This window comes from Eurypyga helias, unplaced genomic scaffold (genome assembly GCF_000690775.1).
Source record: "Eurypyga helias isolate BGI_N326 unplaced genomic scaffold, ASM69077v1 scaffold9040, whole genome shotgun sequence".
Lineage (NCBI taxonomy): Eukaryota > Metazoa > Chordata > Aves > Eurypygiformes > Eurypygidae > Eurypyga > Eurypyga helias.
Genome location: NW_010223749.1, coordinates 9,348 through 22,791, shown reverse-complemented (window position 1 = coordinate 22,791; position 13,444 = coordinate 9,348). Strand labels below are relative to the sequence as shown.

General features: G+C 52.8%; 1 protein-coding gene across 1 annotated transcript in view; it reads right to left on the bottom strand.

The window, feature by feature from the left end:
- LOC104509351 (excitatory amino acid transporter 5-like) overlaps window positions 1-11,837 on the bottom strand; it is a 15,068-nt gene extending 3,231 nt beyond the window's left edge. The window contains exons 1-8 of the mRNA XM_010151307.1: window positions 11,661-11,837; window positions 9,480-9,559; window positions 7,302-7,514; window positions 6,461-6,503; window positions 5,436-5,658; window positions 2,364-2,463; window positions 1,935-2,168; window positions 213-407 (exon numbers count right to left, since the gene is read on the bottom strand). Of these exons, the coding sequence (XP_010149609.1) occupies window positions 213-407; window positions 1,935-2,168; window positions 2,364-2,463; window positions 5,436-5,658; window positions 6,461-6,503; window positions 7,302-7,514; window positions 9,480-9,559; window positions 11,661-11,837 (1,265 nt within the window). The remainder of the gene's footprint in view (window positions 1-212; window positions 408-1,934; window positions 2,169-2,363; window positions 2,464-5,435; window positions 5,659-6,460; window positions 6,504-7,301; window positions 7,515-9,479; window positions 9,560-11,660) is intronic.
- Window positions 11,838-13,444: the final 1,607 nt, after the last annotated feature.

The following is a 13,444-nucleotide window of genomic DNA, read 5'->3' as shown; positions in this document are numbered from 1 at the left end:
CCCTACAGGCAAAGTCTTTGACCTGCAGCAAATTCTGGGTGCAGAGCCCCAGCTTTCTCTGGTGCACAGCGCAGGGGGCTGGTACACGCTGGACCTTCCCCTAATCTCAGCTCTCCAGTGAAGTTCACTGTGTCGCAGCAAGATCTGTGCCAAATGGGGAAAGGGTAGGCGTGTAGAGGGAAATAATTCAGCTGCTGCAAAGAAACATTTACCTTATTGTTATAATTTGCCCCAAATCCAAGTCGTATTCATTGACCTGGGCAATAAAGATAGCAGCGACTGCCTCGTACAGTGCAGTGCCATCCATGTTGATGGTGGCACCGACGGGGAGGACGAATCGTGCCACGCGTCTGTCTATTCCGTTGTTTTCCAGGAGACACTTCAGGGTGATGGGCAAGGTGGCTGAGCTGCAGAATGAGAAAGGATCAGTAATTCTCTGTTGTTTGCATTGAGCTTTATAAATAGGAATTAGTGTAATGGTATAGAAATACAGGTCCTCTTGAGGGTGAATGCAGTAGCAATATTATACAGGTTGCTATAGCAACTAAAGTTTCTTCAATTTGCGCTACCTGGGGAATACACACAATGAGCCAAGTCGTCAGTTAGCCATTGGCTGCAAGATCGAATGCCAGAATGTGACCTCAGCAGCCAAGGGCACTGCTCTATGAGCAGCTGTGTGCCACGGTGACAGCTCTGTTGTACATCCCTGGTGCCCACATTAATCCTGCAGCACCTTGAACATCGGTACAGGGCAGCACTTGCCAATACTGGCCATGCTGGGGCCCAGCCAGACTGCCTTGCTCCTCGTTCATCTCCTCCGTGACGCACGCACAAGGAGCAACGGCCTTGGCTCTTGCACCCCTGACCTTTCTTGTTTCTGTTCAGCACGAAGCCTTGAGCCATCACACAGGTGTCAGGATAAGGACGTGGAGGAAGAAGACCAAGGCGATGAGGTTGTGATAGACACTTGGAGGCAGGGACTGCTTCTTGGAGAGGAGCTGGCTGCAGCACATAGCGTGAGGCCCTCGCTCCTGGCACAGACGGCGGGGCTGGGACAAGGAGCAGAGCGCTCTGCCTAACAGCTCTCCAGCTTAGCTGGCTGCAGAGCAGGGAGGAGGGAGAAGGCCTGGTGGAGACAGCTGGAGATCCAATAGTTGAGATCTCTTTGTCTGCAGAAGATACCTGCAGCAGTGCGTGGGTGCTGGGGGAGGGATGCACAATCCTAGATGGTTTTATTGGGATTGTGATAGGAAGCAACGCTAGGGAGGCCAGAAAAACCCTTTGCCTAGTCAAATGTTACCTAAGAAAATGTTTTAATTTGTATCTTCCAGAAAGGATGGTAACTTGTGATGTAAGGTTTCTTCATTGTTACAAATAATGTTGTTCAATGAAAATAAAATAGATAAAAATAATGTAAAATTATAAAACCTTATCCAAGTAGACACCGCTTTTCTTTGGAGGAGCTTGGGATACAAGGCAGTTGATTTAAGCTTTTTAGTAAAGTGCTTAGAAGAGGTTTTGATGATACCTGATAAAACCCAGGATCATAACCCCCACACTGTTTCATAAAGCATCTACAGCAGTGTGTTTTGAGTTCTTTGAAAGCAGACTGACTGCAGCAATTAGAAGAAGCACACACCTGCACAAACACTGCTGTGTTGCTCTGGGGAAGACTCAGGAGAGGGCAAGCAGAAGCGCAATGTGAGCTGGCCAGGTCTGAAGACGCACTGAGGACCAGGGCGGTGCCAAGCATCCCACTGGAATCTAAAACTCCAAGTTCTAGAGTTTCAAGTAGTGCTGGAGCATAGTTTTTCTTTGTCTGAGTTATGCTTGTTCTCCCACAGCTCGCCTGGCCATACACACAGTCACATCTCCCACAACTAAACAGGGTGCCTTCTCGGCTGCGTTGGCGTATTTCAGACACATTGTCCTACCTGGAGGATGTAGCTAAGGCGATCAGCAAGGCTTGCAGTATCCCCTGAATGAAAGCGTAGGGGTTTTTCTTGGTGATGAGCACAAAAAGCAGAGGTAAGATAATGAGTCCATGGATGACTAGCCCTGACACTACTGTAATGGCATATAGTCCCAGCTTCTGTCCTATAACTGATGGATCTTCCATCTCCAGGATCTTTCCAGCAATGAGAAATACAATGCCAAAGGGAAAGTACCTGCAAAGGGTAAGTATAGAAAATTAGGAGGATGCAGCAATCACTGAGCACTACTTGACAGTCTTTAGGGTATTTAGCACCATGTGGCACAGTCATACAGAAGTCCAGTGCTCACAGCAGATACTTGTAAGTGTATGACCAGAGTTGCCATTAGATAGCAGGTAAGAAAACTGAATCAATCAAAAACAGATTTACCAAACTGCCATGGAGACAATTTTCATAACTGCTTCATTCAGACACTGGCACACGTTAACCAGCGGAGTTCCTCGCTCGCCCATTTTTCCCAGGAGAAGTCCTGCAACCAAGCACATTGGTTCATATTGCTGTGGGGCATTAGTGCTGTGTGTGTCATGTCTAAGTGTCTTGAGGCTCTGGTGGTCACAGCATGGGTTTCACTGGGCAAACTCACAGCAGGTCAGACTTAATAGAGGCTTCCACATGCTCTTACAGGTCATGGTAGTTCTGTGCTCCAACCAAAGACAAGCATCGGCCTTTTCTCAAAAAAACCCACCAACCCCAAATCCAGGATTTGGACTACTTGCACAGGTGGTTTACACTCTTCACTGCTGCTCAGTGCTTGAGGTGGATGAGCTGTCTTTTTGCTATTTGCTAATACAAGACTAATACTGGTCTGGAAACAAAGCTTGTTTTAAAGGAGAAAGCTCGCGGGGGTTATACGTAGCTGTGGATGAGATGATGTGTTGCATCCCTCCCCCTGCTCTAGAGTGAAGAGCTGTATGCCACATCTGCCACTCGGATGAGCTTCAGAAGTGGATCTGCCCAATGCCCGTGGTGGTGGTGGGTTTCCCCATGGGTCGGGCTGTGCTGGCTGCTGCTGAGCCTTTCACACAGACGGCTTTGTCGGTGGCTCACAGGCTGTACCGTGGTGCTGACAGCATAGGCAGCTGTACAGCAACACGTCAGGAAGGATCCAGCCGAGTTGCTTAGATACAGGCATTAAGCCTCCTGTACTCTGTTTTTAATTTGATGTTGTCTTAACCTAATTCCCGTCTGATTTTCTGTTGAAGGAATACTAGAGGAGAAATACATGAATAGTTAGAGGGGTTATGGTGCCTTATGGTCTGCCAACACACAACTGGCCAGTACTAAATCCTATTGCTTTCCCCAGGAGGAGGTTGAGCAAAGGAAAAATTTGTCTTTTGAGTATTTGCCCATCTAGTTTCCAGCCCAGTGTAACTTCATGTGTGGTCATGTCAGCAAAAATGACTTCTGAAGCACTGACTGCTTTAGCTTGGAAAAGAAGAATATAGTGAAGGATCTTGTCCCTCTCATCCTGCTTCAGTCTTCAGGGCTGAGGACTCCTAGAGATCCTTGGCAGGTAGTTGGATCTCTTGGCTTGCATGGAAGAGGCATGAGGTAGGGTTACCTTTGCCAGGACTTTCAGAAAAGAGACAAGGCAGAGCATATTTAAATCTTGGCTCTATGGATACTCATCCACTATTTGGTGACCGTAACAACTGGTTAGAACAAAATCCATCTCTTTGGGTCCTACAGACAGCTGGTTTGGAAAAGATTGCCCTAGCAAACAGCTTACTTCAGGTAACTAAATCTTTGCCCTTTTCTGGATTTCAAAAGCAGTCGAGGACTGGAGATGCCCAGTGTCAGTGAAGAGATTGCTGGAGGTGTGGTAGCTGGGTGGTTAGCACAGCCATGCCAGGTAGCCAGCGAACCATGGACGCCTGTGTCTCAGTCCCACGTACTGTCTAATTTTGATATTGGACACAATATCTTTGCCAAGATCCCAGTTGTCGTCCCCCGCCTGGCTGCAAGGAGGAGCTGGTCCCCATTTCCTGTGGCACAGGGTTGTGTTGCTTGACCTTCCCTGTCCCTCTTGTTTTCTGCCAGGCAAACCCTGTTAATGCAACCTCTCCTTGCAGGTAAAGCTTCCTGTGGATGTATGGATGCTCTTTTCCAAGCTGCCTATCCTTGGTGCAGGTGATGCTCTGCTGGTCTGTGGCTGAGTGGAGCTCTAATCCACCCCATGCAAAACCTGGGGGGTGCAGCTGGGTGGCGGAGGCTGGCTCAGGTGCTCTGGTGCTGTGTCCTGCAGTGCTGATCCTTGCTCCCGTGCTGGCAGGGCTGGGCAGCTGTAATCCTGCAGGGAAAAGCAGTTTCTCGCTTGTTTCGCGGGGCTGGAGGAGGGCACGTGTCCTACGAGCAGGAGCTTGGTGCATTCCCTGGGTGTCTCTGGTCTGCAGGTGGTGGTGGCCACTGGGACGGAAGTCTTCCGACTGTAAGGATCTTCAAGTGGGTTTGTCTCTGCCTGGTCTTACTATGGCCACCTCCTCCAGGCACTCACTGTTAAAACTGGCAGTCTGCTCTGCTCCAGTGCTGTGCTGGCTACACTGCCTCCATCCCTCAAATCATCTTACTGGCTTTTTGGTTCCTAATACACTAAATTCAAGCTCCTTGCCATCGCTTCTTAATCTACATGTAATCCTGGCCCGTGCTTATCACATCGCCCCCTACTCCTACGCCTCCTGATTCCTTCCTTCCTCCCTTTCTCCCTCTCTCATGCATCCTTGTACCCAGTGTCCTTCTGTCTTACGCTTTCAGTCAGCTCCAAGTTCCCAGGACTTTCTCCCCTTTAAACTTTCTTCCTCCCTATCCCTTGCACATTGTCTTCATCCAACCCCTGGTCCTTCTGTCTTCCTGCAATTGCGGCCAAGCACCTTGCCCATGCAGGATTGCGAGCTCTTCGGCGCAGGAAGCCTTCCTACCTTCATCTGAAAGTCCCGTTACAGATTTGCATACGTTTGCGACAGGCACCAGGTCTGGCCCAGCTTTCACCTGCTTCCTGCACAGGGAGTTTGGACACTGCCAGCGTGAAGGGTTTGGACTCTGTACCAAGCTGTGTCCCAGGCAACCTCTGCCAAAATGAGAACTCCCTTCAGTAGACTTCATATAAAGGACCCTCTGTGTGATGAGTTGAAAACCTCAGGACCTGCGGGCTGTGAAGGCTGATATGGAAAATCTGGGGAGAAAACAGCCTTCTCAGTGCCTGACACCTTTTGTGAGCTTCGTTACGGGTGGCACTGAGGAAGGTGTTGGTACAAGCTCCGTGCTGTGCCCATTTCCCCAGGGACTTGAGCAGTTAGACCTAAAATAACCTTGTGCCTCTGAGCATCCCTGCCTTAACTTTCAGTGGGCACAGCAGTTACCACCCTGGGTTGCAACCACCAGTGACCAGCCTTGTGAGCTGGGTTGGGGCGCAGCGTGAAGCCCCATTCTCTATTGAGGGGGTACCTATCGTTGCTGAGAAGATGACGATCCCCAAGACGTTCATCTCATTGCTGGTCCCGGGCAGGGTCCTGTAAGTCATCTCAGGTGATGGCGTCAGCTCAAGGAATACAGGCCGATGAATTTCGGGATTCTCATCGTCGGGGGCAAAGTAAAGAAAACTGAGAGATTTCCCTGTGATCTTGGGAAAGCCACGAGACTTCACCACTGGGACAAGAACACTTCGATACTGGAACAGAAGCAAAGCAGTGAGGTTAGTGTCCTGTTGGCAGTGGGCTCCATCCTGCTCTGAACATAAGAGACAGAGCCATCACAGAGCTGGGTGGTCCTGGAGGTTCCAAGTTTGTTTTTCAGGCAGTAAAAGGCTGAAGAGAAGCAAGAAACAGGCAAGGGGAACTATGGTTGTTCCCTGCAGACCTGACAACCATCCTCGAGCAAGGCTGCACTTCTCCGTGCAGACGCATGGTGTTTGTGTGTCAGGTCCCTGCAGCCCCTTCACCCCCATATCCCTCTCCCTCTCTGGGGGCATTACAAATGCTTTCCCAGTGCCATGAGTTTACTCATTTTCCCTTCTCCTCTCTAGCCTACCTGTCCTCTCCTCAGTCTCTCACCTTTGTCCACCCCAACCTTTCCTTTAGGCTTTCCTTGCCCATGCCTGCTGCCTGCCCAACCCTCTGCCTCTGCTCCCCAGTTCCCAGGGACTGAGAAGCCACTGCAGGAGCGCGGGGTTCACTCCATTCCACAGCAGGGAGGGGACGTTGCTCTGCTTTTGTACAGGAGTCCTCACGGGCAGAGGGGGGGCAGGGGTGTCCCTGTGAGTCCAGCCCCCACCAGCCCCCTCACACCTTTGAGTGCCCACCCTGGTGTGAGCAGAAAGCAGACAGAGAGCCTGCAGGGTGGGGAGGGAGGCAGAGGGAAGGGGCTCATGTCCAGGCTGTGGGTGGGGAAGAGCCCCCAGGTCAGGAGAGCAGCCCAGTCTGGAGCTGAGCCCCATCCCAGCTGCCTGTGGCAGTGGGGCCGGGTGAACTCACCTGCTGGAATGAGGCTTCGATGAGATTGGAAGGAAACATGTTTCTGTAAGAGAGCAATTATGCGAGGGTTAAAGCCCGTCACGAGGACACAGGGAACAACATGGGAGGCTACTCTGACAGGCACGAGGCCAAGGGGAGGACCATTACAGCAACACCAGCTTCATGTCCTCTGTGCAGGCTGAGGGCGAAGGCAGGCTGGAGGGTGAACGAAGAGCCGCACTGTGAACCACGTGTAGGCTGGACTCAGCAAGCCAGAGGTAAGGACGGACATCTGCCATCTCCAGCCCCCTCCTCAGAGCAGGACCGCCTGCAAAGCTGGAGCAGGATGCTCAGAGCTTTGTCCAGTCAATGGAACACCTCCAGAAATGGAGATTCTCCCCAAGCTCCTGGGACTGTGTTGCATCCCCTCCCCAGTTAACCCTCGTCCACTGCATTAACCCAGCCCTGGGCCAGCTCCTGCTCATTTTTGCCTTGCAGAGCCCAAGGAGCTGCAGGGCTTGGCATGTCACAGCTGGGAATGCAGAGGCAGAAGCGCTGAGCTTTGCAGGGAGTTCTGATCTTCCCATTCTCTGCTGCTGCACCCCTCTTTGCTGGTCGCTCTGGGAGGACAGCAGCGGGGGTGACAGAGTGGCCAGAGGGGCATGTGTGGGAAGAAACAAACCCCCTGTCACTGGGTTCCGAGGTACTGGTGCCTGGTCAGTGTGGCCAGCGATTCTCCCGTTTCCCTTGAGGCCTCAGTATCTGCTCGGAACTCGGTGCCTTGTGTGGAATGCTGTTGTCAATGATCTTGTCTGTGAAATGCCATCATAAACTTGGATCCTCCTGAAATCCTGCCACATACCTGATTAAATCCAGTAATGCATCGGCAGAGCTGAGCACCACTTTGCCCGCAGAGTAGTTGTCCTTCTGGGCCGCTGCTCCGGGGTGGATGCTGACCACGAGGATGATCCCGACAGTCACTGCCATGAAGGTTGTCCAAAGGTAGTAGGTGATGGTGATCACCCCCATCTTCCCACAGGCCTTGGAGTCCATGGTGGCCAGCCCAGACATGAGGCTGCAGCAGAAAGATTCTGGTCAGCATCTGCTCCTGAAACTGCCCCAGATGCAGCTGATGGGCAAAGTCTCCAAGGTAGGACAATTTTCCACAGATTTCTTTTAACCAATGCTTAAGGGCATCACTGAGCTGTTGTACATTTGTGTGTCTGTAGGATCTCACATCCTGGACAGGCTTGTGGCAACCCAGGCTGAGCTGCAAAGGGCAGGACACACCTGAGTTCAAGGGCTGGCTGTGTTTTCTGTTTTCTCCAAGGGATAAGAAATTGATATTCTTAGCATATTTTAATGGTGAACAGCTCTTCTTTTTCTTTCTTTTTTTTTTTTTTGATGCTGTTCTCTTAAATCTCTGATGCCCTGTGCTGCTGCTGTGTGTCACCATAAACAGAGAAGAAAAGTACTAACAAGGTTTATAAAATTCATCTGGGGATGAACTCCATTCCCGCAGGGTGAGAGGCGCTGGTTCAGACTTCACATACATGTAAGCTCTCCTAAGTAGCCCATAAGCTACTTCTAAACTAAACTGGACTAAAAAGAGAGTCGGTATTACAGGCTGCACCAGCAGGGAGAGCTGGCTGGCAGCGGTGACGGCACTGGGGGGCAAATGGGAGCGCTTGGGGGCTGCAGTGTGCTCCATGTATGTGCATGCAGACGCATATCGAGCTCCTGTTTTCATGGCACCAGCTCTCCCTGACCCCTGCAGAGCCCTGGCCAAGCCTGCCGGCAGTGCTCAGCAGTGGCCCAACGACGACCCCCGGGTGGGACATGGAGACAGAGGCTGCAAGGGTTGATGCGATCCTTGGGGACGCACAAGGATCACTGAGGTGGTGGCCAGCCCACACATCACCTCCAGCAGCCCAGGAGGGGAGAGACCCTTGGAAGGTCAAGAGAGGCCACAACAGCAGCACAAAGATGGGTGACTCTTTCCAACATGAGGCCTGGGGAGCTCTAGCACTGAGCCCCAGCCTGGATAAAACCATCTCCAGAGTGTACCCGGTCCCCTCTGGGACAGCGTATACGGGGAAGAAGCCATTTCACCACCATTCAGTAATTAAGAAAAAAATCCTAGTTCAGTTCAACGTGCAAGAAGTACCCTGGCAGCCTTGTGCAGGCCCCCTGCCCACAGGCAAGAGAGCGGTCAGCTGGGAGGACGTAGCATCGCTGAGCTGCAAGGAGGGCTGAGAGCATGCTGAGAGCAAAGGAAGACCCAGGAAGGACATTAGAGAAGGGTGTGAAATACTGGAGGGGAAAAGAAGGCAGCTCTAAAAGGCCTGATACAAAAAAGGTCAAGTGTGGCTAGGGTAGAGATCAACTGTTCCCAAAAATAAACCGAAGGCAGATGGGACAGCAAGCAAACACTGAAAAACATCCTCAAGGGAGCGAAGAGCCAAATGTTTGGGTATTTCAAAGGAGCACATGCCGGCAATTGTTTCAAGTATGTAAATCACGTAAGCTTTTCAAGACCTTGCTTAGTCTTGAGTGTGACTCTATGACTGGTATTTCTTATTTCTAGATCTGGATGGGCTGATAAAAAGTGGGATTTGAAGCACAGACACAACATTGAGGGATGCTTGTGGTTCCTACCTGAACTTTCTCAAGACGGTCTAAATACGGAATTCTGCTTTGAGTTTAAATAGCTGCCTATCATCAACCACCCACGGGTGGTCCCAGCATCACCAGCTGGCTGGGCCCAACAGTAAGGGAAACACCCCAGCTAGTGCAGGTGTCTGACCTGGGTGTGGATGTCTACCAAATCCAGATGAGGATCTGTCGCAGACCTTTGCTGGGAAAACATGGAGTTTGATGGACACCAAGCCAGGGGATGGTGTTCGGTTTCTAACTGCTTGGGCAGGGGTTATTCTCACCCCAGACAGGTTTGGGGTGATTGCCTCAATGGAGGATCACAGGGCGATCTCTTCAACATGATGGAAAGATGGTACTTTAGAAGCAGAAGGTGGTGTCTTACCTGGAGGTGATCAAGGGCAGGATCAGCATCTTCAGCATCCTCATCAGGAGCTCTCCAGGAAAGGAGAAGTACTGCTTCTCCTGCAGATAGAGCAGAGCCTTTGTGTCAGGTGAGAGATGAGAAGTGGGGGATGAGCATGGGTTCAGGGCCCAAACCTAATAAATTTCCCTTTTTCTTGAGCAGACCCAGCTCTGGGCTTGGTTCCCAGCCAGCACTCAGAGACGCTGGTTTCAGGCCATCCCTTACTAGGAGCTGGGTCGGGGATGGGAGATACTGCCCACGTGGGAAACCTGGCTGTGAACCAGGGAGAGGCCATGTGGGGCTGGTCTCCCCCTGCAAACCTCCTTGGGCTTATTGCCCCTTAGGGCATGGTTCCCACGGCGCCAATGCTGGCTCCTCACAAACATCGTTGTACTTGGGTTTGGGGCGCAGAGGCTTGGCTGCATGTGCAAAAGTGCCCCAAAGCTGTCAGGTGCAGCCTGGTGCCAGCAGCAAAAGGTGGAAATACCTCATGGCTGCAGATGGAAAAGCTGAGCTCAGGGAGACCCTGGGTGTCTGGCCCATCTATGGTGCAGCCTCATGGTTCAGCGGGAGAGGCTTCTGCCCCATGGCATCCTTCCACAGGCATGGGGAGGTGCTGCCTGGAGAGGGACCCCCGCAGCCCGGATCCCACAGCCATGACCAAGGGAAGAATGAGGGATCTGCAAGACCAGCAGCCACCTGGCCAACTTCCCTCTATCCACCATCCGCCTCTCCATCCACCATCCTTCTGGCTGCTGAGTTCCCTCCCTCCCTTCCTCCCACCAGTCTGCCACCATGCTGCTGCAGAGGGGTCAGGGGTGGATCTGAGATGCCCCAAGCCAAGCAGATGCTTTTGGTTACTCCAAGGTAACCAACACCACCAGGCTTTGAGGGGTGCCGAGGCAAACTGTGAAATGCCCCACACGGCTGTCCCTGCGCTACCCCACCTGTGGGGCTGCACTTGGCCCATTTTCCCAGAAGCCTCATGTGGAGTAGAGCTGTGATGGGTCCGGCTGGGCACGAGGAGTAATAGCAGATTGGAACAGCATCTCTTGTCAGTGGGTTTCTCAGCTTCACGACACTTTCCCATCACAGGGAGGAAAGCCCCTCACTGTGGCACAGATTTTGGGACAAAAGTCTGTCACGGGGAGGAGTGGCTGCTGGGGACCATGTGCAGGGCTGTGGCAGCAGGACAGGACGGGACTGAGGCAGAGGGTGGATGAACTCGTTGCACGGCAGGATGAGGGGCAGGAGCCCTCAGACTCTGCCAGCCTCAAGCCCAGCCTGGGAGGCTGCTGGGCTCTTGCAGGCATATGCACCTGAGCACAGGGAGATGACACCCGGCTTCAATTAAGTAACAGGATCATCCCCACTGTGGGTGGTGATGCTGAAGGGCATAATTGAAGTGACAAGATTTTGCTAAATCCTGTGGGTGACACGGGGATGTTCCAGCACCAGCTGAGCTCTCCCTAAACAGCGTTCCCCCTCCTGAGCTGAGCCCAGCTGAAGATCAGGACTGAGACACAGCCAAGATGCCCGGTGTCATGAAAACCACACAGATTTTAGTGCCATGACATTTAACAGCGCAATGCTCCTTGGAAGCACTGATTGGACACACCTTTTAGGTGCGTTTTCTCCAATGTGTTTGTCTCCACGGGTCCTCAAAGGAAGGACCCCTGGAAGCCCCCCAGGCTCTCCACCAGCCCTGTATTTATTTGCTGGGCCTTCCCCAGCAGGTGGAAACGTGCTTTGGTTGAGCATCTGTGCCGCTGGGGAGAGTAACAGGAGAGCCGAACCCTCGGACCCTGGTGCTGCTGTTTGTCTTAGGGGGAGGCTGTCACCAAGCATCATCCAGCAGCCAAGCATCCATTCCCCCCTTTCCCATCCCCATCCCACCAGGAGGCTCCTGCAGCCCCACAGGACCCGTCCCGAAGCCCCTCACTCCCGGAAGAGGGAAGCAGAATTTGTCCTGCAGCTTTGGCCATTGTTGGCAGCTTTTTGATTAAAAATAAGCCCTAGGGGGAAGCCTGCCCTGCGAGGTGGTTTCCTTGAGCAGGAGGCTTCACTTTTGGGGCTGTGCCCGTGATGGTGATGTCTTGCCAGCACCAGGGCCTGACAGCCCAGTGCCATCCCCCTCACTCCCGTCCCGTCCCGACTCACCAGCTCTGTCAGCTCCAGCGCCCGCAGCAGGAACCCCAGAAGGCACCCGGTGACAACCGACAGCATTGACAGGGTCAAGAGGCCATTTTTGTGCCAGAAAGCCCGTACCCACTTCCAGACGTGCAGGAAGGCTGTGGACAGCGAGTTCAGGAGAGATTTCCTGACCTGCTCCCACATGGTCGTCCTCAGCCACCCAGGCGATGCCCCTCGGAGCAGCTCCTGGCCCCACTCATCGCCCCAGGCACTGCTGCACAGACAGACCCCTGCCCTTTGCCGCAGCCAAGCACGATGGCAGCTAATCCCCGGGACCAAAAGCTTCAGGGCTATTTGGGAGCTTTTCCCATAATGGAAAGTGACGTCTTCAGCTGGTTAATCTAGGCTTGGCATCCGGCCGGTCCCAGTGCTGGTGCCAAACCCTCCCCGGTTAATCCTCCACCCTTGGGATTGGGGCCACGTGCTGCAGGCTGAGAGCAGGGATTCAGCCCTGGAACTCCCTTCCCATCACAGTTCCTGATCCAAGAGGATCTGGAGACTGCCACAGGATTTGTGCTCTCACCGGCTGTGAGTGCACCCCCTTCCTACCCCACATCTGTAAGGGCTTCTCTAGGGCAAAGCTTGCAGAGGAAGACTTTCCCTGTTAATTGAAGGATTTCCTGTGGGAATCCGCACAGACCATCAGCTCAAGGCACTGATGGATGATGCTGCATGTACCCACGGGAATCTACCCCAGCAGATCCAGCCCCCTGGCAGCTCTGCAGGGAAGCTGCCCCAAGGCCACAGGATGCTGCTGGGGTGCCTGGTCAGTCGTCATCGCTGCCCACAACATTTTAGAGTATTTCTGTGTTCGGCTGACCTTGGCTCAGGCCAGGAGTCTCACTGGGGCAGGAGAGCAGTGCAGAAAGCCAGGGACAGGATGGGTGGGTTTAGGAATACAGCGCTGTTCTCAGGCCGAGGGTCTCTGGGAATGGGAAAATACTAAAACCTCTCCAAGTGACAACCTCTCTGGCCCAGATTGTAACACACGCCCCCCCAAATAAGACCATGGAGCCCTCTCAGACCATTGCCATGTTTTACACAGACAAAACAAAGCCACGGAGAAGGCTTGACTCGAGATCCGTTGGAGTGCCCTGCCGCTGTGGGACAGGGTTCTTGCAGCCCCGCAGTGTGCTGAATGGCCTGGCTGCAGTTTTGGCAGGGACATGGTGGCTTTTGCAGGCCATCTCAGAGGAGGCGGAGCTCCTTCCAAAGCAGGAGTGTGACATATAATGCTTTTCATGTTTCAGCCCTTGGGGAAGTCTCTGTTGTTGCTGTCTTGTGCCTTTGGCTTTAGCGTGGCTCAACCTGCCAGGCAGAATTAGATAAAATGTTTGCTCATCGATACAGCTAAAATACAGTTGTCTCTATTCGGCTCCATCTTCAGAGCCATATGTGAACTGGGGGATGAAATTTGTGTGCTGGGAGTGAGCAACTGCTGGGGAAAGGGCATCCCAGGTTGTCTGGATGATCAGGGACATCTCAAAGGACATTGAAGGGTCCCTGGGGCTGGCAGCAAGTGCAAGGAGCAAGCTGAGAAGAGAAAGGGTGTGGTGAAGTCCAAATAACTGGGAATAGAGGAACATGAGGACCTGTGGGCAACGGAGAGAAAGGAAGGGATGTCCCAGAGGGAGAGTGTGCTGGTTTTGGCTGGGATAGTTTATTTTTTTCATCGCAGCTAGTACGGGGCTGTGCGTCTGTGCTGTGCTGAAGACAGCACTGACAGTGCAGGGATGTTTCAGTTCCTGCTG